A 27,266-nucleotide genomic window follows, 5' to 3' on the forward strand; every position below is an offset into this window, starting at 1 on the left:
GTCGATCTCCCGTTCCATTCTTCCCTCACTGGTGAACAAGACCGCAAGATACTTGAAGTCCTCCAGTTGGGGCAGGATCTCATCCCTGACCTGGAGAGGGCACGCCCCCCTTTTCCAACTGAGGACCATGGTCTCAGATTTGGAGGTGCTGATTCTCATCCCACCCGCTTCACACTCGGCTGCGAACTGCTCCAGTGAGAGTTGGAGTTCACAGCTTGATGAAGCCAACAGAACCACATAATTTGCAAAAAGCAGAGATGCAATACTGAGACCACCAAACCGGACCCCCTTTACGCCTCGGCTGCACCTTGAAATTCTGTCCATAAAAGTTCTGAACAGAATCGGTGACAAAGGGCAGCCTTGGCGGAGTCCAACCCTCAGCGGGAATGAGTCTGACTTACTGCCGGATATGCGGACCAAACTCTGACGCCCTGAGGGACACGGTCGAACGCCTTCTCCAAGTCCACAAAACACATGTAGACTGGTTGGGCGAATTCCCATGCACCCTCGAGGACCCTGCCGAGGGTGTAAAGCTGGTCCACTGTTCCACGGCCAGGACGAAAACCACACTGCTCCTCCTGAATCTGAGATTCGACTTCCCGACGGACCCTCCTCTCCAGCACCCCTGAATAGACCTTACCAGGGAGGCTGAGGAGTGTGATCCCCCTGTAGTTGATATTGTCGCCACGACAGGCACCGACCACCTTACGGCCACAGCTCCGGTCGGCCGCCTCAGCAATGGAGGCGCGGAACATGGTCAACTCTGAACTGGTTGCCAGCCTATCGCAGGGCACATACAAACAAACAACCATTTGCACTCACATTCACACCTACAGGCAATTTAGAGTTGTCAATTAACCTACCATGCATGTTTTTGGGATGTGGGAAAACCGGAGTGCCCAGAGAAAACCCACACAGGCACGGGGAGAACATGCAAACTCCACACAGGCGGGGCCGGGGATTGAACCCCGGTCCTCAGAACTGTGAGGCAGACGCTCTAACCAGTCGTCACCGTGCCACTGATTTAAAACAAACGCAAAAAAAAAAGAGTAATGGATGGAACCAAATGCTCTGTAAAATGTTGATTCCTTTACCTACACACCGATGACGATGAGACAAAAGGTTAGTTATCCAAAAGTTCATCAAGTGTCTCAGCATTCACAGTTTGTGGCACAGCTATGGTCTTCATAAACTTAGTGGCGGCGGTACTCTTATTTACGTACCTTTTCTTAATAGACAAAGAGGTTGTCTGAACTTTTGGGAGAATCTGTAATTCAAAGAACACACAAAAATGGTCAGAAATAACCATATCCTTAAAGTCAACTGATTGAATTTCAACATCCTTAGAAATGACCAGGTCTAAGACGTGACGTTGAGTGTGGGTTGGACTCTTAATACAGTATGTTGAGAGAGGTCAAACGTTTCCAGTATAGCAGAGAGTTCTTTAGATTTTTTTCCCCCATGTTATTGTCGACATGAATGTTAAAGTCCCCTGTTATGACAACATAGTTGTAGTCAGTACAAATAACTGACAGCAGTTCTGTAAAATCCTCCATAAAATTTATGGAGGATTTGTATCTTGGAGGTCTATATATTATTAACCTATAACCTTTGGCTCACCTTTTACTAAAAAACAGAGCTATTCTAAAGAGCTAAAATCACCCTGTATAATTTATTTACACTGAAATATTTACTTAAAAATAGCAGCAATACCTCCGCCTTGTTCATAAAATAAGAATTTACTGGTGTTGCCTCATTTAAAATGGTATTACAGCTACTTTCTGTTAACCAGGTTTCATTTAGTAGCAACAAGTCTAGATCATCGGTTGTCATTAATCATTATTGATTTATTACCCAATGACCTGATATTGAAAAGAGCTAGTCTCGCAGAGATAACTGGAGACAATATTTTGATAGATTCATATTTTATCCTGTGCTTGTAGTTCTACTTTTTTTGTGCCATATTTCTTTTACCAACTTTCTGTCCCTTGTAATCACAGGGATAAAAAAATCTCCATAGAGCTCTGACTTATTCTGGAAAAGACCCGCACATATCAGTCAGATTCGGAGATAAGATTCTTCATGGGTGGAGGAGGGGCCTTTCGCATCTTACTGGACCGTGGTTTCAGGCGAGCGGGGATGGGAGGAAGATCTTGGCATGGTGTGCGTTGGATTCCAACACTGACAATAGCCTTCATCCTGTCCGTTACATCTAATAGAGCATTTAGGCTAGATGATCATGATTATTGCTTGGAGCTTTGCTCCAATAGGGCAGGGAGGGCTGGGGGAAATTCCAAGTGCTGCCTCATCTCATTCCTCATTTGTTCCTCCGATTGATTGGGTGACTCCATCTGCGCCCCATGTCATCTTATCTCTTGTTCCTCCGATGGTTTAGGTACAACTGGAGACTCCTGCTGCGCTTTTTGTCCTTCAGTCGCGTCAACAAGGCTAATGTTTTCCACTGAATGACATACACAGTTAAAAAATGTTGGAAGCCTAATAATAATATAACGCCTTGTCTATTGAGAGAGAAACCGTCTGCCTTTCCAAAAAAATTCAGAAATTGTCAATGAAGCTCACGGATAGCACAGCACAAACCTTTTGAGCCACTTATTTAATTGGCTGAGCCTACTGAAACGTTCATCTCCAAATGGTACCATTGGGCGAGGTCCACTGATGAAAATCTCAGCATTGAAACATTTAACTTTTGTTAGGAGATCAAAGAAATCTCTCTTCAGTACTTCTGATTGCTGCTTGACAACATCAAGGGCCCCTGTGTGTATAATGACAGATTTCACAGTTGGGTGCTCATTAGTGATCACCAGGATTTATTTTTGGAGATATCAGACACCATCTCATTTGTAAAACACAGTACTTTGTTGTTCTTCTCACTGCAAGAATGTTTCACATCCTTGACAGCTCCACATTACCAACTATTAACGTTTGGGGTGCCATATTTTTCTTGTATGATTTCTTGTTTCATACCTTTCAGTGGTGTGGGGGATGAGCATTCTTGGCCAGGGTCTTGTAAAAGTGGCTCAAATCTATTTGAAAGTCTGCTGTCGAAGTATTGCATTGACTTGTGTACTCTTTTTTTTCAACATTGCTGTGATGGTCAAATTCTGCTGCGTTGATGGTCTAAGTGCCATGATCACTGGTGGTTGAGAAATGTGATAATGGCGTGCTGGTAGGAGAAAATTGTTGTGCCACGGTGGCGAGTAGGGGTCACTTCCTTGAGCCGCTTTCTTTTTTCACCTTCGGTACGAATGGATGCCATATTGAAGGATTTGATTAAAAAAAACTGTATACTGCACCAAAATCAGTATAGCACGTTCACGATGAGCGCCCAAGTAAACAACAGCTTCTACTCCCGGAAATACAGGTACCAGTCTCGCTAATACACGTGCAAGCCTTTATCTGTTGATTGCGCCAGTAAGCAACAGCGGCCCTTTCTGGAACTAACGGACTCTGTCTGCTGCAAGGGGGCGGTTTGATTTCCAACTGGACATTACCATTCTGTCCATTACATCTAAAGTACGTTGGATTGGGGTCCGTTAAATTGAGGTTTCACTATATATTTGACAAATCCAAAAACAGAACGTTTAATGCTATGTGCTACATGAATTATACATATATATATATATTAAAGTCATTGCTCACATAGCCTCACAGATGACAGCTTACAGCCTTGATGTGCAGCCGATGCTGTACGCTGAAGTTCAGGACCAAAATTAAATAAATAAATAAATCTTTATTTACATGGGACTTCACATACATGCAATGCAACCTAAAGTGCTTTACATGACTTAAAATCAACCCCCCTAACTACTTTTCCACATGGACACAAACAAGCACAGACGCGCACACACATACAGGTGAAAATAATTTGTAATGACATAAAACATACCCGCTCACACAAATACCAGTAAAAACACCATACCTAGATGACCAAAGAAACCTGAGGCTGGGCACGAAGCACCTAGGTGGGGAAACACCATCTCAAGGAGCCGTCTGCACAAAGGCACTACCATAGGTCGCAGACACGTACCACCAGCACGGTGCCCCCAGTGCACACAGCAGCCGGTGACCCCATGAGACAAAACCACGTCCACGGCCTGCCACAGCTTCCAGCGCAGAGGGGGCCCTCTGGGGAAACACAAAATAGAAAAATATTATAAAACAGTAGAATAAATGAAGGAGAAATGATCTGAAAGAAAAGGACTTAAACTATTATTATAATGTGGTAATGCCGGTACAATTTCTTTCTTTTTTTTGACAATTGTGCAAAATGATGCCGAGTCCTCTAGCAATTAGAGCAGTTTGAAATGACTAATAGAACAATAGTCTGTTGCAGTGACAATTGTGCAAATGGCGCAGAGACTTCAAGAAATGTATTTAATTTTACCAGATCCAGAAGGTCTGGTAAACTTTTACCAGACCTTCTGCTTGTATAATTTGTCATCCGCCTCCATATCAGTTTAAGATGCAGAATGCAAAACTAAAGGTCTGAGAAGTATTTTGTAAACTAAACACACAATTCTCATGTTTGAGGCATTACAGTGAATGATGTGACAAAACAAAACAGGAGGAAGAGATAATAACATACTCGACTGTACCTCAGTAAAGTACCTCGGGGGGTGCGCACACGCACACACTCACACAGCAGAGAACATCAGAGCCAAGATTCAAAGGCTTCTGCACTTTGAAAGCACTCCATATGAGATGATACTACCCAGTAATCCAGCCACAGAAAGTCACTCTCATTTCGATGCAGGATTGAATCAGTATTTTGTCCCTCCCAAGACAGTCAGATGCTAGCATTCTGAGGCAGATGGACTCGCGAGAATACATGTTGCAATTTCACAAAGCCATCTTGCCAAGCTTCAAGCCGGATACTATTGTGGTGGGCACAGAGTAGTGTGAGCCAGATGGTTTAGATGTCATGAAAGTGACAGTGAAGAGCAGCAGTTTTATCAGAATTGGAAAACATGACTCATAACTCATAACATAACTCTTTACCCAGTTGCCTTTACCTCAAGACTGCTTTTCTAGCTAGCAATGTGTGAGACTCAGTAATCAAGGAGAGGAGTCTACCCTTTTCTACTTGATTACTTGATGTGATTGACCACAATTGTGGCACATTCAGATGAATATTGATAGATGCTGTCACACACCACTCATCCATCCATTTTAAGTCAGGCCGGGTAGATACTTTGCCAAAGGAGACTATAGAGGAACATAGTAGAGGAACATAGTAATTTGAATGGACATGGCAGTAATGTGAGTCTTTCCACCATTGAAAAAGTTATTGTGATTACCATCTACTCGCCTTCTAGTCTGTAAGGTTGAAACCAAGAGATAGAAGTCTCCCTCAAAAAGTTGTGAATCAAACTTTTGTTTTGATGCCTTTGTAATTTTGAGCGGACTACCAGCGTAGCTGCCTGGCTAACATTCTCTATTTTAGTCATTACCAATTCTTTAGCCTAAACAGAATCAACAACCCTTCCATGTTTGCATGTTCTCCCCGTGCCTGGGTGTGTTTTCTCCGGGGACTCCGGTTTCCTCCCACGTCCAAAAAACATGCGTAGTAGGTTGATTGAAGACTCTAAATTGCCCGTAGGTGTGAATGTGAGTGCAAATGGTTTTTTGTTTCTATGTGCCCTCCGATTGGCTGGCAACCGGTTCACGGTGTACCCCGCCTCTCGCCCGACAATAGCTGGGATAAGCTCCAGCAGCCCGCAACCCTAGTGAGGATAAGCGGTAAAGAAAATTCATGGTTGGATGAAATAATGCTATGATATACCAGAAGACATTTTAAGGACTTTTCGTTATAGAATAAGTGAATGCTTGAATCTGAATGCATTGGTAATTGGACAGTTGATATCCTTTTTAAAAGGTCATTTTGAGCAGCGTTGTTTTGCAGAACAAAATGCAATGATGGTTAAGACTGTGAAGTAGAGGCTGACACGGGAGTAGATGTTGACTCCCGCTCCCTCCCACTCCCACAGAGGATGATCCGACTCCCTCCCAATCCAGAGTAAGTGTTTACAAAAAAACATTACCTCCCACCCCCACAGAGATTGCTCCCACTCCCTCCCAATCCCGGGTGTTCTTTTAAATAAATCCCGCGTTTTTAAAAAATCCCACCCAATACCACATTTTTTAAAAATGCCGTCCAATCCCGCTCACTCCCACTCCAGCGGAAATTGATCTCAACTCTGAGTTTAGCTCAATGCTCAGGGGAAATATTCAAATATCGATTTGATTAAAGTTCAAATAAAATATAACTGCATCATGTTTTTTACTCCCGTCAATGGTTTCCACTCCCATCGACTCCCGTCGCATGGTTTCTACTCCCGTCAATTCCTGGTGACTTTGTTATCACAATTCCCGCTGCCGATGACCATCGCTCCTGCTCCTGCCCAATCACATGATTGGCAGTGAAGTTTACTCCCATCTCGTGGGAATCCTGCGGGACCCAGTGGGATTCCCGAAAAATGTCAGCCTTTACTGTGAAGTACCTCTATGCTTATCTAATTTATTGATGACCGAAGAGTTTGTCCTTGGAGATGTGCTGCGTTGTTGCCTGGTCATTGTGTAAATTAAATTAGAGTTTGTGCTTCTCCGCCACCAATTTACTTGTTGCCTGCATGTGTTTGCCCACACATGGAGGAGTAACTATGTGATCAATTTTCATTTCTCCATCTGCAGTCAAGATCAAGGAAACTTGCAAGTTAAGAGTGATGTATTTTTTTTTCTTGGATGCTTTAGACAGTAAGGCATATATCAATACTCGAACCACAGAACGCTGGAGGAAGCTATCACCTCTTCAATTTCAGGGCTGATACGTTTTATACATTTACACTTCACTCACAATTCGCACTACCCAAGACATTTTTTCTTTGCTATTTCTGTTCTTGTGTCCTTTCAAACGATCACACATCTGTGGTCTCAACCAAATGAACATTATATTTAGTTTCATTTGAAATGGTAATTCTTCTACAAAACCACAATTCCAATGAAGTTGGGACGTTGTGTAAAACATAAAAACAGAATGCATCCATCCCTCCATTTTTTGAACCGCTTATCCTCACTTATTGTTTTTTGTTGTCCATCTCAGATGAGCTCGGCCCCAGAGAAGCCGGCGCCGTTTCTGGCTGTTGTTCATATATGGCTTTTGCTTTGCACGGTGGAGTTTTAAGTTGCAATTGTATCTGTAGTGACCAACTGTGTTAACTGACAATGGTTTTCTGAAGTGTTCCTGAGCCCATGTGGCAAAATCCTTTACACAATGATGCCGTTTTTAACGCAGTGCCGCCTGAGGAATCGAAGGTCACGAGCACTCAATGTTGGTTTTCGGCCTTGCCACTTACGTGCAGAGTTTTCTCCAGATTGTCTGAATCTTTTGATGATATTATGGACCATAGATAATGAAATCCCTAAATCCCTTGCCATTGTACATTGAGAAACGTTGTTCTTAAACTGTTGGGCGAGTTACTCATGCAGTTACCTCACCCCATCCTTGTTTGTGAACAACTGAGCCTTTCGGGATGCTCCTTATATACCCAATCATGATACTCACCTGTTACCAATTAACCTTTTCACCTGTGGAATGTTCCAAACAAGTGTTTTATGAGCATTCCTCAACTTTCCCAGTCTTTTGTTTCCCAATTTTTTTGGAAAGTGTCGCCGGCATCCATCCATCCATCCATCCATCCATTATCAGAGCCGCTTATCCTCACAAGTGTCACGGGAGCGCTGGAGCCTATCCCAGCTATCATCAGCAGCTATCCCAGCCAATCGCAGGTGTTGCAGGCATCAAATTCAAAATGAGAGAATATTTGCAAAAAAACTAAACAAAAACAATAACGTTCATCAGTTTGAAGATTAAATATTTTGTCTTTGTAGTGTATTCAATTGAATATAGGTTGAAAAGGATTTTCAAATTATTGTATTCTGTTTTTATTTACATTTTTTAATATTATATAACATTTAGAACATGACCCAGAGATTTTTGTATGTGTGCAGAACACAGGTCATAGCAGTTGTTGTACAGATCATATTCAAAGTTTGTTTGTTCATAATAGTACATGCTTGAAATGTCATCATGGGCCCCAAATTTGATCTTTCTTCAGTTTGTACCTCGATGGTTTATTAAAGAAGAGTTTCCTTTGAATCCCGATTGGGATGTACAGTTTTGTTGAATAACTTTTCTAATAACTAATGCTCATTTTATTCTGTTCTGTTAATATACCTAAAGTATATGTAGTATTGCCTTGACATGGCATAAATTGTCATTTTCTACGGCCATACATTTCTAGTTATTACCATTATTTGTTAATATGTCCTGTGATCAGTGTTTGATATATTGTAACTTAAATTCTAAAGTTTAGGAATCACATCTTAGATTGATCGTGTAGCTCACAGGTGTCAAACTGGTGGCTCGGGGGCCAGATCCGGCCCGCCACATCATTTTATGTGGCCCGCGAAAGCAAATCAAAATCGCTAATTGTGTTCTGGTGTAATACCATTGAGATATTTACAACCGGCGGCACGGTGGTGGACTGGTTGGTACATCTGCCTCACAGTACTGAGGTCCGGGGTCTCTCACTCAAAGATAGCTGGGATAGGCTCCAGCGCACCCGCGACCCTTGTGAGGATAAAGCGATACAGAAAATGGATGGATGGATATTTACAAGCAATTTTTTGTTACCAATCCCCCTTTGAAAAGAAATTTAATTGTTGTAACCATGTTTTTATAGGCTTCTGATTTCAAAACTGGTTATTCATCAATGTGTTGTGTATACTGTAATTACAGTATATGAGGTACTCTTTCATTTATATGGGTCCACAGTCGTAGCGGCCCTCCGAGGGGATGGCTGCGATGTGGCCCGTGACAAAAATGAGTTTGACACCACTGGTGTAGCTGATGTTTTATGCACACTCTTAATTTTTTCAAGTTCCAAGGGATTTCAATCTTTCAATCTCATTGTACATGTGTATAGTGACAATAAAAGGCATTCTATTCTAAATGTCAGTACGTCACTCGTAGACATTTTGGCGGAGGTCTGTTTCGTTGTTTTGAAAGGGTTCTTAGCCACTTCAAATGCTCTTAGAGATAATATCAGACTTTTATTAAGACTTTTCACATTATGCATAGTACAATTCTTACTACATTTTCACATCAATTATGCAGATGTATATGTAAGGGTTATGCCATTGGGACTAACTCTAGGCTGCTTGGGTCTTTGCTGTCTTTTGTAAAGACGAAACTACAATCATTAATCAAAAAATTTAGTCATCATATTAGGATTAGTTAAATAATCAAAAAACATAACGCATAATTTTTTAGTGTTCATTTTGTTAGTGTTCAACAACAGTTTCACTTTCACTTTCAGTTCCCTTTTGTGTTGGTATTCGTTTTATGGTATTTACATGAGCACCTTTAGGATTTTTTTACCAATAGACACTGTTAGCATGCAGCTGTTAAACATAATGAAGCAAAATTATTTTTTTCTCTAGATTCATAAAAATGATCTATCTTATGCAAAAATGAAAACGTCATTGGGCTGCTCATTTATTTATCTTCATTTGAATGCCCCAAGAGACAGCTGACTCTTTGTAGTATGTTATTATGTTTTGGTCTCAGTTGTTTTAGTCTGAATAACATGAATAAAAAGAACCAAAGTGAGTAGTATTGGTATTCAGATAAACCACAAATGCTTTTCAGCTCAGTTTTTGCAAGGACATATAAAGCCATTTTCTATTCATGAAGGCTTGTTGCAATGTATGCCATCAGTCAGTGTTTTAAAGAAGATGCCCTCTTTTTTTAATGAGTCTTTCTGGTATGAGTTCACACATGTTGACCTGTAACAAGGTCATATTCAGTCCCATCTCGCTGAGGTTTTAACATATTCCAGGCATGTGTGACCTCAACTACTTTGTCGCTGCCCTTGAGGAGTCGCACAAGGCTTTGTGTTTCCCCGAGCTAGTGAAGTCTTTTCCCTTTGAATCGCAGTGGCTCGATGAGGACATTATGAGTTAAAAGAGAAACAAATCTGTTATTTTCTTCAGAGACAATGCTATGTGAAATATTCTTTTGAAACCTGATGAGATAATGTACTCTCAACTAAATAGATAGCTCTCAACATAAATGAGTGCATCCTCTTTGAAAAGTAATTCTTTTATATGTTAATCAATGAACACAAAAAAGATTTTAAGCATTTTGATGATGATTACACTGTGGATGTTTCTAAAAAGTCACTTTGCTAAATTTTCATTGGTGTGTGCATATTTTTGCAACATAATTGAACGATAATTTTTTCGGACAAATTATGTGTTTGTGTGGGCATACTGACAAAACTAATTTGCAATCAATGGCCCACATTTGTGAGAGTATTTTGTAGCACTGTGTAGTATGCCAAAGAAAATGAAACATAGCTCAAGGTTTTGTAAAATAAAAACAACAAAAAAATAGTTCAGGTGTACAATTTTATTTTATGTTACGTAAGCACTGTGTGCTCTGTTGTTTGATCAAGCTCTTCTACTGTATTTCTAAAAATGACATTGCTGTGCCTCAAAAAGCTCAATCAAGTCATGATCCACATATGTGATAACATTTCAAATATATCAGGTGCAATTAGCTGTCCCATCTTCTCATTGGGCAGTTGCACTTTTTATGTAAAAGACCCATGCAATAAATCTCTTCTTTTTATCCACAGTACACATTCCTTTGTTGAAACATTTCAGTTCTCTTAGTAAAATCCATTAAAATTTGTGCAGGAGATTTACATATAAGCAGGACCAGCCAATTTTCACATCACATGTAAAACATTATTGCCAATTGGTGCTCAATGATCATAAAGAACATGATGTACATTTGTTTTGTAGGGACTGAGCTCAGTTTGTGTTTTTTCATTTTATTTTCTGCCCTATTTTTCTGTCTCAGTGCTTTGTAATTTGATTAATATTAACTATATGCTTAATTCTTATTGAATTTCTGTTCATAAAGGTTGTGCAGAAAATAGCAGGACTATATACAGTATCTCAGAGATGATGCAATATGTCTGGGATAAAAGCTGCTGTAATTACGCTGGCATGATTCAAAAAATGAAATAAGGGCCTCTATTTTTGTGACCGGCATAAATCCTGCATGGTGGGTGGCGCAATTCTGCGCCGAGGCAGGTTAGACCGGTGCTGGTAATTTCGTAGACCAGCACATCCCCGTGGATTGGAAAGTGGGCCGCCACTGTGGGTGTATCTACAGCCAACTTCATTCGTTGCCAATGGAAGCGGCCCCTCTCATTCCCTTTAAAGGTCCCGAATTTTGCCAAACCTACTTTTTATAATATTTGGGATGTAATATTGGCTCTATGGTACCTCAGTAAACATGTGAAATATGAATTAAAATCGTTTATGCATTCCGGGGTCGCAGATGTTTTTCTGCCGAGAGGCCTGAAATCAGGTCATTCGAATTTCTCGATCTTATCTACAGTACGTCACTAGCGAGGATCGCCTACCTCTCTGCTCCCACCAGCGCTGTCAACATAACAAACACGAGTGCTCTCACAAGTGGGTCTTCTACACGGAGGCAACCAATCAGAGGAAAGGGGCCGGTCTTAGCCAAAAATAAACAAAGCGGATAAAAAACTGGGTCAAACAGAGGGGCCTTTTCTGGACACTTGTATGACAAAACCAAGGTACTTTTTTAAATGAAATTGACACTTTTATACTAAGTCCATGTTAGAGAGTCACTCTATGGAGGTCTAAATAGCCAAAATATGAGACCTTTAAATGTGACGCAATGACAGTCTCACCATTCTCCATGCAAAAGAGGACGATGCGTAATCACAGCGTTATCACTGCTCTGCCCATGGTGTGGCAACAGACAATGTGAGCAATGAGTTGGTGATAACCGCTGGTGACTTAAAGATATCTGCGTTGCTCACTATCTGTCTAATTCACCAAAACGTACACTGGGCAGGCGTAAGTTTAGACTGACTTTCTGTCACCAAATTGACACTCCCTCTCTGCGCCAGAAAGCCCAGCTTGATGCAGACAGGGCTACCAAATTGGCAAACGCGCGAGCCTTGCACTTGCACGAAAAGCAGGATCCGCCGGCATTTGCGCTCTGCTGCACATGCGCTGTCTATGAAAATGTTTTGTGTGTGTTTGTTCGGAATTGTACATACAATTACAGGTGCATTTGAATTAAAAAATCCAAACGCACTTATGCCAACTGGTTAAAATGGTTTGCATTCTCCCCATATAGTGAATCATTTGTAATATCCACCCCTCATTTCGTCACACCTATCCAGCCCACCTCTTTGCAAGCAGCTTTTATTACGCTAATTCAAGAGGCTGAAAGTAGAAATTCCCAGCCAACGGGACAATGATTGGAAAGGTGATTCCTCCAGACATCATCTGCTGTGCCACTGCTGGACTCCGTGGCTCTGCATATACACGAGACCTTAATGTGATTTGTGGTTGCATTCAACTTCAGTCTAAGTCGCCTGGGTCCTGTCCTGTAGTCTATTGTCAAGAGTTGTATTTAGAAGTAGGCCTTCATGTGCTGGCAATGAGTAGCCTAGTGATTTGGCTGCTCTGAGGCTGACCAGATGGACACTTTCCTCTCTCAGTCACTTTCCATAAAAGAGGTAATCAGTCAGGTTCTTTGGCCGACACTCCATTGGATTAGTCTGATGTCGCTGCCGTGCTTTGGTGCTGTTACTTTGCAACCTTGGAAAGATACGAAGGTCCCCTGACTTTGATTGCAGACAAAATGCTTTTGATCGCTTGGACAACGTTTTACATGTTGGAGTAGAGACAGAATCAGGGGCTGACTTATGGATTGAATCGCCTGTGTTCTTTGCTTCCAATGTTTTCTCCCTCTTGTCCACAGTCATTCATTTATGATACTTAGATTAACAAAACCCATTGAAAAAAATATGGCTAACAATCTAACAATTTCTGCCAAAGATGTATTACTCCAAAAGCTTCCTGCCTTCTGCTCTTTCTCTGTTATCTCTCCTCAGTTAATTGCTCATTAGGAGAGAAAATATGGTTTTAATCGTGTGCTGGTCCTAAACTGTCTGAAGTTCATTCCAGCTAATGAATTTCAGAGAAACATACAGTGGTTGATTGTTCCCAGCGAAACACAAAAAGCAACACTTGACCGATTATTAAAACATCTAATTAGAGGCTCTAGCGAGTGTTGTTTGTATCCATAGGCAAGCACATTTGTGTTTTGTGTTTAATATTATCATGACAAAGTGATGAATTTGTGGGTTTATAATTTGGCTGCTGCTGCTCCATTATAGCTTATTTATGTAGCTCAGAAACGAAAGCTGTGGTTTGTGAGGAAACCATACGAAAATGCTTTGTATATACAGTATACAGTATATACTGGAACTAATGCTTTTCTACTTATTTACAGATTGTAAATTCAATGTCTGATGTGTCTTTTTTTTTCGTTTTTGTTTTCACAAATTAAATAAAAAAGTATGTAAAAAAAAAACAACAACCTAAAACTCTCAAATAATAAAAAAAAACAATGGTTCAACTTAAATAATTATAATCACACATGATTGTGTAAATTTAGCTTTGCTTGGTTAATGTTTTCAAATATTCTGCACTCATTTGTTTAAATTTTTTATTGTAAACATGGAATTCATTGTGGATATACTGTGTCATAACTACTGGCGGCAGCCAGCAGGAGGACTTTTGATTCACTTTTTAAAATAATTTACTGTCGGAAGAACAATTTACACATCAAACTGACGCTTTGAGTTTTAACTTTGAAAGTTATTATGTGCTCACATTTACTGTAAACCTTGAAGGAGTTCAACTACAATAATGTTTCCGTAATTTGGTCAGAAATTCTTGTTGTTCACTCATTTATTTTACAGTTGAGAAAGATTTGAGACCTGCACACTCCTTGTTCCTTCTTCAATCAATGTGTACTTGTTTTGTGTTTAAATTAATTCTTGTCCAACTCTCTTCTTTTCAGTGGTTGTTCTATATTTGCAGGCTGTCGGAACCAAAGAGTGGAGGGAGGTAAGAAACATTTTCCTTTTTATTACATACCTGCATCTAATGTCCCCCCCCCACACACACACATCACATACCTGTGTTGACCAACTTTTTCTAGTATTTTGCCGACCAGTTCAGGGTGTACCCCGCCTCTCTCCCGAAGATAGCTGGGATAAGCTCCGGCACGCCCGTGACCCTAGTGAGGATAAAGTGGTACGGAAAATGGATGGATGGATGGGATATAATGTAGGCTCTATGGTGCCTCAGTAAACATGTGAAATATCAATTAAAATCGTCCACACATTTTTCCGCCGAGAGGCCTGAAATCAGGTTCATTCGAATTTCTCAAGCTTATCTATGTCACTAGCGAAGATCTCTTTCCGCTCCTGCGCTGTCAACATGACAAACACGTTTGCTCTCACAAGTGGGTCTTCTACTCAGAGGCAACCAATCAGAGCAAAGGGGGTGGTCTTAGCCAAATATGGACAAAGAGGATACAAAACTTGGTCAAACAGAAGTAGGTGTCAGAGGGGCCTTTTCTGGACACACTTATGACAAAACCAAGGTGTTTTTTTAAATTGACACTTTTATACTAAGTCCATGTTAAAGAGTCAATCTATGGAGGTCTAAATAGCCAAAATATAGGACCTTTAAGGAATTTACATCTGGTTCTGACATAGAACTAAGACGATACCACCCATTGTTTAAACCTACCCATTTTTCACATGAGCAAAAGTATTGTAAAATGTAAAATACCTGTAGATTATATGAATAAAATGAAACCTAATATGTAGTCGAAAATAATTTTCTCTTGCAAAAACTGGATCAAGCATGTGACCCATTGAAATCCACCAAACTTCAATATCCTTTTTCTGCAAGGCTTTCACCGCAGTCACTTTTTGTTATTGTTTGATGAAGTGGGTTACTCCCTTCAGTTTCCCCTTTCGAAGCTACTTGAAAGAAGGTTTAGACCTGGACGTTGTCTTGGCCAGTTTAAAACCTTCCACTTTTTGCCACTGATAAACTATTTTGTTGTTTTGGCAGTGTGTTTTGGGTCATTATCTTGCGGCATGATTAAGGAGCTCTCAATCAGTTGTTTTGCATAGCTATTTCTTTAAAATGGCAAATAAAGGCCTTGTTCAGACTGGCAAATCCAAATCCAATTATCAAATCAATCTTGACTTTATTAAGTATGAACAACATAAATCATATGAAATCTCCTTTGAGATCACCACAGGTGGAGGAGCGTACACACTCTGGTCTCTCAAATGTCATAGTTGAGCGGCGTTTGCTCACTTTGCACACCGATGTGGAGATTAAGGACCGGGCACTCCGGTTTCATCCCACATCCCAAAAACATGCATGGTAGGTTAATTGACAACTCGAAATTGCCTGTAGGTGTGAATGTGAGTGCGAATGGTTGTTTGTTTCTATGTGCCCTACGATTGGCTGGCAACCAGTTCAGGGTGTGCCCCGCCTCCTGCCCGATGACAGCTGGGATAGGCTCCAGCACGCCCGCGACCCTCGCGAGGAGAAGCGGCTCAGAAAATGGATGGATGGAGGTTTAGAGCCGCAGCATGGTGGACGACTGCTTAGAGCATCTGCCTCACAGTTCTGAGGACCGGGGTTCAATCCCCGGCTCCGCCTGTGTGGAGTTTGCATGTTCTCCCCGTGCCTGCGTGGGTTTTCTCCGGGCACTCCGGTTTCATCCCACATCCCAAAAACATGCATGGTAGGTTAATTGACAACTCGAAATTGCCTGTAGGTGTGAATGTGAGTGCGAATGGTTGTTTGTTTCTATGTGCCCTACGATTGGCTGGCAACCAGTTCAGGGTGTGCCCCGCCTCCTGCCCAATGATAGCTGGGATAGGCTTCAGCACGCCCGCGACCCTAGTGAGGAGAAGCGGCTCAGAAAATGGATGGATGGATGGAAGGTTTTGAGCCTCCACCAAAGGTTTCCTATAGTTGCAGATCAAATCTGCACAAGGGTCAAGAGGAATTTGGACTATTCCTCTTTACAAAACTGTTTAAGTTCAGCAATATTCTTGGGATGTCTGGTGTGAATTGCTCTTTTGAGATCATGTCACTGAATCTCAATTGGGTTGAGGTCAAGACACTGACTGCGGCACTCTAAAAGGTGTATTTTATTCTGTACAATCCATTCAGTTGTTGATTTACTTCTGTCCTTTGGTTCATTGTCCTGTTGAATCACCCTCCATCCATCCATCCAGCCATCTGTTTACTTTTGCTTATCTGGGGTCGGGTCGCGGGCGCAGTAACTTTAGTAGACTTCCCTCTCCCCAACCACTTCGTCCAGCTCTTCCGGGGGAATCCCCAGGCATTCCCAGGCCAGCCGGGAGACATAGTCTCTCCAGCGTGTGCTGGGTCATCCCCGGCGTCTCCTCCCGGTGGGACATCCCCGGAACACCTCACCAGGGAGGCCTCCAGGAGGCATCCTAATCAGATGCCCAAGCCACCGCAACTGGCTCTTCTCAATGCGGAGGAGCAGCGGCTCTACACTGAGCCCCTCCCAGATGACTGAGCTGCTCACCGTATCTCTAAGGGAGATCCCGGACACCCTGCGGAGGAAACTCATTTTGGCCGCTTGTATCCGGGATCTTGTTCTTTCGGTCATGACCCACACTTTGTGACCATAGGTGAAGGTAGGAATGTAGATCGACGGGTAAATTGAGAGCTTCGCCTTTCGGCTTAGCTCCTTCTTGACCACAACGGACCGATACAAAGTCCGCATCACTGCAGATGCTGCACCGATCCGCCTGTCAATCTCCCGTTCCATTCTTCCCTCACTCGTGAACAAGACCCCAAGATAATTGAACTCCTCCACTTGGGGCAGGATCTCATCCCACTCCACCCTTTTCTGACTGAGTACCATGGTCTCAGATTTGGAGGTGCTGATTTTCATCCCAACCGCTTCACACTCGGCTGCGAACCGCTGCAGTGAGAGTTGGAGATCACGGCTTGATGAAGCCAACAGAACCACATCATCTGCAAAAAGCAGAGATGCTATACTGAGGCCACCAAACCGGACCCCCTCTATGCCTTGCTGCGTCTAGAAATTCTGTCCATAAAAGTTATGAACAGAGTTGGTGACAAAGGGCAGCCTTGGCGGAGCCCAACCCTCACCGGAAACGAATCCGACTTACTGCCAGCAATGCGGACCAAACTCTGACACTGGTGGTACAGTGACCGAACTGCGCATATAAGGGGGTTCGGTACCCCATAATTCCGAAGCACCCCCCACAGGACGAAAGCCAAGTCCACAAAACAGCAAACGAAAGCCAAGTCCACAAAACAGCAAACTCCCACGCACCCTTGAGGACCCTGCTGAGGGTGTAAAGCTGGTTCCACGGCCAGGAAGAAAACCACACTGCTCCTCCTGAATCTGAGATTCAACTTCCCAGTGGACCCTCCTCTCCAGCACCCCTGAATAGACCTTACAAGGGAAGCTGAGGAGTGTGATCCCCTATAGTTAGAACACACCGTGGTGTGCTTTTTTTTCTTTCTCTGTACCATCCAAAAAACTAAACTTCTGGTTTCATCTGTCAACACAGTAGTTTTCCTGTAGCCCTGTGGAACATCCATGTGCACTTTTGCAAACTTGAAACCTGTACCAATGTATTTCAAGGCATGCTTCACATCGAGCAGTGCTTTTTGAGAATAAAAATCTATAGGGCAGGGCACCTTTAACCGTCACGCCTTATCTCGTTACATTTATTGGACTCTAGGTTGGGTAACTCCAATTAGCTTTGGGAGAAGTCATTAGCGTCATGGTTCACAATCCACGTACAAGTAACAATGTTTCAATAACTTGTAAAGACATGATCTTATTTTTATCGTTTTACAGTTATTTGATTTTTGTATTTTTTAAAAATATTTTTTGTATTTTTTGCTGTTCATACTTAATGTTTGTATATGGCATCGACAGCGTATGTACTGAAACCTACATTGTTGCCATAGCAACCCAAGCAGACAGGTCAGTATACAGACAGATGATATGTGGATGAAATATCTACGATCTGGTCACTTGAAAATGATTTGCTCTGATCTGATAAAAAAAAAAAAAAAAAAATTGGATTTGACTGCAGTCTGAATAAAGCCTAAAAAAATCTGAGTTCATTTTGCTTCTTCCCTCACGTTTCATCAGTGATAGTTAGAGAGCACTACCCAGGAGAAGCCAAGTACTGTCAACCTATAAAAGCCTAGTCCAGCGGATGAAAACACCAACTCCCGTGATATCAAAAGATGCATTAAGGTGCCAACTTTGCCATATTTGCATATACTCCACATTTGCATATTTAAGTATACCCTCTGCTCTTTGTTGCCAAATTGTGAAGTATTTTTTTCCTCCATTGCTTCGAGGGAAGGCTTACAAGACAATATAACCTTTAATTAATCCGAATGTTTGAGTATTCAAATCAAAATCGTTGTTTAATGACTATCCCTGGTTGGCATGTTCCTTATTCCTTGTGTCATGATTTAGTCATAAAGGGACTGGAATCGCAATCTACAGAGTAAACATATGGTCATCAGATAGGGTGCACAATTTTTTTGTGTCAGGAGCAAATGACCATGCATGGAAGCCAGACAAATCCTGTTGGCTTTTGAAATTACATTTCCGACCGAGAGACAAATTGGGATAGAGAGAAAGCAACACTGTGTGTGACATTCTTCCCCTGAGCCTGGAAACTCGTGATGGTTGCATCACCTTCATGACAGGAAAGTTCAATCCGCAGACTGGATATGTGGTGGCAGGATATCTGCAGTGAGATGATTTTTCCTCAATACCTGTATGACAGCTGACATTGGACGAAGAGAAAACACTTTTAAATTTGACAAGAATAAAACTGATCAGCTGAAAGGTCAGTGTGTCAGTTTGATTTGAAGAAAAGCCAGTGAGCCAGTGGAGCTTAGCGAATGTGCTGTTGTCTTCAGATGGCATCACTAAACTTTGACCATGACATAGTTGTGTTGTTCAGATATTGTATTGTATAGTGTCTGTGCATTTGGAATTAGAATGCAAAAGATCAAATATAGATTCATGAGAAGCAGCACATCCCTCCATTCTAAGACCTAGTGAATATATATTTTTTCTCATTGAATAAAAATGTACTGTACCCCTTTATTGTGCTATATCTGTTCACTTAAACCTGAGTCTAAATCAGGCTTCAGTTGTGATGGCAGTTTGACACTAAAGCTTCATGCATTCAGATTCAGCGCAATGCTTTCTGGGAACTACGCGGCTTCATCGTCGGAACAATACTCATTACTGTATTTATTTTCCAATTTTAGTTAGTTTCTCTTTCACATGTATTTCTAAATATGAATAATATATTGGCGGCACAGTGGACGACTGATTAGCAGGTCTGCCTCTCAGTTCTGACGACCGGGGTTCAATGGTTGTTTGTTTATATGTGCCCTGCGATTGGCTGGCGACCAGTTCCGGGTGTACCCTGAAGATAGCTGGGATAGGCTCCAGCACGCCCGTGACCCTTGTGAGGATAAGCGGTACAGAAAATGGATGGATGGATGGAATAATATCTTGATCTTTCTTCTTCCTTTAAGCTTCTTTTTTTTTGTTCGGTCAAAATATGCGTCACAGCCACCGTTGTGCGACACATGGCACCAAGATTTATCAAGCTATATTTGATGAATCCAAGAAAAGAAGAGTTTCAAGAGAAAACTACTGTCTATTAAAAAATAAAATAAAATACATCACCTAGCCTCCCAGATGACAGTTTACAATCGTATGAAGGTGACAGTCTTACTGTTGCCGATGTGAAACCTTAAATATTTTGGTTGTCATAAAATGTCCCAGATTGCTTCACCTACAATACAACTATTAAAAAAATAACTACTACCAATTGAAATTTGAAACCAATAGGGATTTGCTTGAGGGTCAATACGGCAGGTGGGTTCTAAGGTCCAGGGCACTTCCATGTGAGTCCTTGATAATGAATAGGGTGAGGACACAGTTGATAGCATCGCCTATGTGTCCGGGGCACTAAAAACACGAGTCGAGGTATTGTAGCTCTGGCAAGGCAGTGCCGAAATCAATAGCTCATTACATGGTGCTTTCGGGCCAGACTTGGAGGCGAGGCTGGTAGTCCACTGGGGGAATTAGTGGTGGTGTGATTGTGAGGGAGATGAAAAGATCTCTTGGCCCAGAAAGGAGGTTGGGACCTGGACTTGTGTGGGACAGAGTCTCTATTCTTGCTCTAAATAGCCCTCTGACTTCTCATGGGACACGACATTAACCACAAAGCTCAGTTATTTTTTTGAGACGTTTTTTTTGTTTTTTTTAAATAGGTATTTGTGTGTATCCACTGTGACAAATGTAATGATATTAATGTGACTGTCTTATTTTAATTTTTTTTCTTTCTTTTTTGAGTAAGTTTAATCACATGTATTGACTTTTCCATTGTTGTAGTCTGGCCGGACAGAGGTGATTGATAACACCCGGAATCCTGATTTTGTCAGGAAGTTTGTCTTGGATTTCTTCTTTGAAGAAAAACAAAATCTCAGGTTTGATGTGTAAGTAATCTGATGTTTTATTCAAATTCCCCAAATAAATCTGAAGTGACTCTGTTGCATCACATCTCAGCTTAGTGAAAAGACATTTTTATTCAGTAGGGTAGCAATGAACTGGCTTGTTAATGCTTAATTTCAATTCAATCGTTATTCGATTAAAAAAAGTTAGTCACTTGTGGCCTCACTGATTTAATAATTTTTTTTTTATACCCACTTAACTTCACTAACCTTTATTATACTTAATCAATAGCCATCAAAGGTCACTCAAATTCCACTTTAGCTCATCAGTAGGGTATGCACTTTGTAATTATTGTTCAAATTGCTTTGATGAAACTGAAGACAGTGAATGAAGAAATGTACCTCAAAAATTTGTATACATTTTCATATTCTTGGTTTGTGGAGAGTGTACTCTCACCTATGATTACGCTCTTGCACAGCTTAATGAGATCCAATACACAAGCTGTGTCAAAAAAGTGCCATATTCATTTTGTTTTTCATTATTATGTTTATCATTGTGGTTGCATTTTGCAGTCATCTAGAATTTGACTAAACCATTTCAGTTGCCTTGTATTGTCATGAGAATAACTGAAAATTATTGGCCACTATTAACTGTTTTTTGCCCCGTACTACTAAGCAGGGCCGATCCTGGTTAGTACTTGGATGGGAGACCACCTAGGAATACCAGGTGCTGGGGTTGGGCAGTGGGCCGATCACCTGCTCCTGTAAAAAACTACGGATCACAGAAACCACATTTGCGGCCTAATGTGCCTCATGGCACTAAGAGCTCTGAAACTGAATTAACTGTTTATTAAACTCTCATTGAAACCCACTGAAGAGTAGACATTTTTATCTCTCATTTAGATTTTGCAATACGTTTGTGCAGTGTCTATTTTTCTGGCAGTAAAACATACACAAGCTGTCTGAATGAGGAACTGCCTGGAGCTCAATAGAGCTGCAAGCAGACAACATCACTGTGAAAAATGCAATTCTGAATAACAGCTAAATTATGTACATGCAATCAGTGACTCTTTAAGCATGAAGGGAGAGGTTATATCAAAATCTGAGCATGATTTGGGCACTCAAAACACATGTGATGTTGTCACTGTTTGCAGAAATACAGTACATTTTAAATGTCACATTGAAATAATGTAGTTATCCAGAGTTCCATTGAGTGTTCTAAAAATAGCCCACCAGTAAGATGAGTCCATTTTTGGGTTGCTATTCTTAAAACAAAAAAATAAAAAGCTTTTTTCTGTCTCTTCTTTTTTAAATCTCACTTGCGTTACTGTTAATTTGGAACTGACAATATATATTTTGTTAAAATAAGTCAAGTTCAGGCATGTTGGACGACTGGTTAGCACATCTGCCTCACAGTTCTGAGGACCGGTGTTCAAATCCCGGCGCCGCCTGTGTGGAGTTTACATGTTCTCCCCGTGCCTGCCTGGGATTTCTCCGGGCACTCCGGTTTCCTCCCACATCCCAAAAACATGCGTGCTCTGTTGATTGATGACTCTAAATTGCCCGTAGGTGTGAAAGTGAGTGCGGATGGTTGTTTGTTTCTATGTGCCCTCCGAGTGGCTGGCGACCAGTTCAGGGTGTACCCCGCCTCTCGCCCGAAGATAGCTGGGATAGGCTCCAGCAGCCTGCGACCGCAGTGATGATAAGCGGTAAAGAAAATGGGTGGAGTCAAGTTCAAAGGTCAGTTTTGTAGCACATGCCAAGCAACAGCATTGGCAGAGACAAGCTAGCAGCCGCGATGATTTACCCCACCCCAAGTAATTTGAGCAGATTTGGTTATTGCAGAAGTGTCTATGAAACTGGTAGACCTTGGCATTGATCATTATCAGTACCCAAGAAGTGTTTCTCACTTTCAAAAAGCTACAACTTTACTTACATCTGGCCACAGCTCTTTTTAGTGTTCCTCTCAAAAGTCACCTCTATTGAAAATACTGCAAAATGCAGAAGAAACACTCCCAAATTATTAATAAACAATATACTGTATCACTGCTAATGAGCTACAAGTGACACTTTTAAATCTTAACCTCAACTGGCTTTGTCACACTCTTTTCACATCTTTGTTTCTGCTAGGTACAATGTGGACTCCCGAAGCTGCAACATTTCCAAACACGTAAGTTCAGTATGTCAACGTCAACTGACACTTTTAACTCAGAGCTGATAGGTCCCATTCTCAGTGTAACCTCATTTACAGTATTGGACTGAACAACAGCAATGTTGTGACTCAGTGGGTATAGAGTGCAATTCAGAACTCAATGTAACGTGAGCCTTTCTATTGACAAATGTTCCTTTTTTTTTATTCTCCATGCTATCAATCATGCCGGAGAGCAGAAAGTGAGTGGTTTATGATTAAAGTACATTGTTGTGGACATCCTTCTCCACTCATTCCATGATTTATGTTCTGAAATAGTCCGCTTCATTGCTTTTTCTCTCATTCTTTCATCTCATCTCATCAAGGACAAACCGCTCCAAGCCAGAGAGTTTGCCTCCTTCGTAGTGTTCTCCCTCATGTTTGAGGCTACACCACATTGTGTCAGGACATTTACTGGTGCTAAACATATGTATTATTGTGGCATACCTGTTTACGACACAAAACAAAAGATGTCTAATGTTTCATCCTGTCTTGGTTGTTTTTCTAGACATTTTTTTTTCTTCTGATGTGGAGGCAGGTTTTAAACTTGACTTGTTTGTCATGCAGTGATAAAAGTAAAAGTGCTGCAACAAACCCCTCAAAATGTAGTGTGGTCACAATTTACTCAAATTACCATTTGAAGAAATGCCACTCTCTGAGTACTAGGGATGATACAGTGAGCATTCAACTCCCATTTTTTGACAAAAGTATAGAAATCGGGACTGCTTGTTACAGGGGCGTTGAACAGGGTGTAAAAAGTGGACAACTTTCCAGGAGCCCTGAGCATTTGTGGGGCCCCTGGCTGTCCGGCAGCAGCCCCCTCGACCCCAGTTGACCACTCATTTTTGGAAGGAAAGGTGCCATATGTGTCTTTGTGAAGACAAGCTACTTTGCTTCCTTGAGCAAGACTCTATCAACCCCCAATTGCCCGGGACGCTTGTTTGTGTGTCGCACCCTCACTCTGACATGTTTCCAGTAGTGCATGTCCACTGTCATGTATGTTTATTTCTATGTGAATTTAGCATGTTCTTGTTCATTAAAGAGGTTTTAAAAATACAAATTATTGAATATCTCCACAAGGAAGGAAAGATCATTTCTCTGAATCTAGTTTTTAGAATTTAGGATTAGAATCTTTATTGTCATTGTAGAGACATAACATGTCAATGCATCAAAAAGGAGTCTTTTTGTTTTTATTGAATCTGGTTACAAGTTGGTAACTTATTTAGACAAATGTATAACGTTTAAGATCAAATTAGAATTCAAATGTTCCTTAAAATGCTAGACGGTTCATAAGGTAGGGTTAGAATCCGGGCTCTGATCTTCCTGTATAGAATTTGCATGATCAGTTTTTTGAAAGTTAGTTGAAAACTCTAAATTGTCCTTCGGTGTGAACGTGAGTGTGGATGGTTGTTTGTCTATATGTACCCAATTGGCTGGTGAAGTCAGCTGGCATAGGCTCCAGCACACTTGTAGTGAGCGGGCTCGAAGATGGATGGATGGATGGCTGGATGTGCCTTAAAACATTGCCTGTACAGTTAATCCAGGTTTTTATGATGGCAACACTTTGACCAAGGATTTATTTATTTATTTTTAAAATCCAGTCAACTCTTGTCCCGGAATTGATTGTGTTTGACAGAGGCTCCACCATCATGTCTTTACTCCACAATGCAAGTCATCATACGTTTTTCTTTTTTTTTTCAGGATTTTTTGGGCCAGACGTTTTGCACCCTTGGGGAAATCATTGGCTCCACAGGAGGGCGGCTGGAGAGGACTCTCTCGTAAGTCGTGCAACCTAATCTTGTTTTTAATAATATAATTAGCCAATGAATTCCCCATTTTTACTATTGTGGTGAATGATTATAAAATGCATGCTCATGAATATTTATGGCTGGCCTCTGATGAAATCGAAGCTGTAATACCCAGCTTACTGTTGAAGTGTGTATAGCCTCCACTGGTTTCATTTATTAGATCACAATGTCAGAGGCAAGATCATACTAAAAACGTCTGTGTACTGGAGTGCACGGTGCACAGGAACAAAATAAAGGTCTCAGGTGAGGAAACTGAATGATGGTCGTGTTGAATAGCAGATGGTTGTTGTTAAAATTTACTTTATAAATAATGTTGCATTTTAACAAAACTATTACATGACATTTGAATTATGAAAGGCTTTTCAATGTTTTTAAAAGCCAAAAGTAAACACAATGGATCTCACAGTGTGGATGCACAAATTTGTGCTTAAATCGTGATTACGCACATTAGCTGTACAAAACTGTGATTCATCAGTGTTGTTCATACTTGAATTTGTGCGTACTCTATGAACAAATTTAGAACCTCTTCAGACCATTCATTCACACAAATTATGATCAGCTTTTGAAAAAATGTCAAACACACATCTTTCACCCAAGATGCAGAACATATTAAAACTACGTTTATATAAAACGATAATACTAACTGACGATAGTACATCAAATGGAGAATTTGCTTGTGAGTTGACTAATGTCTAAAAGAACCATGAAAAGGACACCTCTCATCATGTTTACCCTTGTTCTGTTCAAGTGCTAATGAACTATGTGCTATATGTCAATGTACTGTCTATATGTGTGTATCCGCTGCTGGCTGTGGCTGTTGGCAGTGGTCCAACAGTGAGCAAGTTGTGTGAGAAAACGATTTGTTCAGTTAGTTACTCTTTCAAATCCCTACAATAATCTGAATTAGATTTTGCTGTGATTCTGCAAAATGTGATGTAAATTGATCGATTTGTATTGATGTGAACCCGCAGGTGGTGTGGTTCCTTGTGACGTAACTTCGACCAGCATATGGCTCACATATTTCTGTTGCCTCCAACAGTAATTACCTGTACATGCATTTTGATCCACTACAAATGCCTCTTGGCTGTGCTATATTTATTCCTTACCGTGTATTTTAACAACTTATGCAGAGTTTGTTCGTTCACGGTTCTTAATTATTTTTTTTTTCTGTATGTTTTGTGCCGCATTCTCTAATTTAACTTTGGAATTAATTAAAAATGATTAACATCAATATTATATGTTGTAAGTTTCTGTTTAACAAGCTTTCCAATGCTACCAACCTTTTGAAAATAGGCTAAAGATTAAGAAAGTTATTAAAGTTTTGAGGCCATCTCTCTCAACTTTAAACCTCTTCACATCTGCTTAGATGCATCAAACAGGTGCTCTTTTATCAGGAAATAGGGGTTTGGTTTATCAAGATGGCACGAGGCTGTCATTTAGAATTCATTCTGATTCAATAACATACGCACGGTGGTGACAAGGAAATTGGCCGGTACGCACGTGTCATAAATCCGACGGTGGTTTTGTGTAACTGCACATTTTAAGAATATCTCCGCAAATGCGGCCCAATGCTACTCTGGCGGGATACCAGGGATCAAACGCACGCTACCATAAACCATCACCAGCCACTGTTAATCCCATAGGTACTAACCACTGAACCATACAGTCATGATGGTTAAACTGCAGCCAAATGCCATTCTTAAGCCATCTGAAGAGCGAGGTCTGCTTTCAGCGCGGCAAAAAAATGTCTCTTTCACACTAAACAACAGTCACACAGCGTAAAAACATTCCCAACATTTTAGTCTTAATCATGTTTTTTTTAAAGTAGGCTTTTTCTTTTGCATTAAAAATAAGCTACTGCGCAAGTGAAACTTTTAACGTGAGTCAATAGGTAAATGTTTCTGTGCTCCGAGATGCCAGATGAGGGGTCCGTCATGATTTCAGACTCATTTTCTGTTTTTTTATCCCGTTCACCTAAAAACACATATATAATTTATTTTTCATTATATTATCAATATTTCTATTTATTTTTTTGCCGAGTCACTGATGGTGTAGTGGTACACTCGCCTGACTTATGTGCCCTGCGACTGACTGCCGACCAGTTCAGGGTGTAGTCCGCCTTTCGCCCGAAATCAGATGGGATAGGCTCCAGCGTCCCGTGACCCTAACCAGGATAAGCGGTGTTGAAATGGATGGATGGATGTATTTTTTTGCCAGGTGGTGCGGCACCCTAGCACCCTCTGTTGACCAGCCTCCACAGCCTAGTATGTGTATCAAACATCCATAGCCCAATGAATACCCTGTTCCTTGTAAAATGTGGAAACTTGTGCTGCTTGCTTGACAGCAGTCTGTTCAGTGTCTCAGCTTGTCTACTCTACTTTCAAGTAACACTTGGCTACAAATTACACAGCGGTGTAAGGGCTGTCATATAACACTGGCTCGCAAACATTTTACACCAAGTTACCACCCCAAATAATTCTCAACATCATCCTTCTACCAATATACTCACTCTCTCTCTCCTCTGGACGTGTCCATACCATCGAAGTCTGCTCTCTCTAACTTTGTCTCCAAAACATCGAACCTTGGCTGTCCCTCTGATGAGCTCATTTCTAATTTTATCCAACCTGGTCACTCCGAGAGCGAACCTCAACATCTTCATTTCCACCACCTCCAGCTCTGCTTCCTGTTGTCTCTTCAGTGCCACTGTCTCTAATCCGTACATCATGGCTGGC

General features: G+C 41.2%; 1 protein-coding gene across 5 annotated transcripts in view; it reads left to right on the plus strand.

The window, feature by feature from the left end:
* LOC133481977 (copine-9) overlaps positions 1-27,266 on the plus strand; it is a 92,423-nt gene that overhangs the window by 11,338 nt on the left and 53,819 nt on the right. For 4 of the 5 annotated variants that reach the window (XR_009789661.1, XM_061781428.1, XM_061781435.1 and 1 more), the window contains exons 3-6: positions 14,009-14,055; positions 20,480-20,583; positions 22,669-22,708; positions 24,428-24,504. Coding sequence is in view for 3 of the 5 variants with exons in the window: in XM_061781428.1 (XP_061637412.1) it covers positions 14,009-14,055; positions 20,480-20,583; positions 22,669-22,708; positions 24,428-24,504 (268 nt within the window). In the remaining 2 variants the exon portion in view is untranslated. Of the gene's footprint in view, positions 1-14,008; positions 14,056-20,479; positions 20,584-22,668; positions 22,709-24,427; positions 24,505-27,266 lie in introns of those variants that run through there. The other variant, XM_061781443.1, reaches the window with a different exon arrangement.

This window comes from Phyllopteryx taeniolatus, chromosome 1, assembly GCF_024500385.1.
Source record: "Phyllopteryx taeniolatus isolate TA_2022b chromosome 1, UOR_Ptae_1.2, whole genome shotgun sequence".
Taxonomy (NCBI): Eukaryota; Metazoa; Chordata; class Actinopteri; order Syngnathiformes; family Syngnathidae; genus Phyllopteryx; species Phyllopteryx taeniolatus.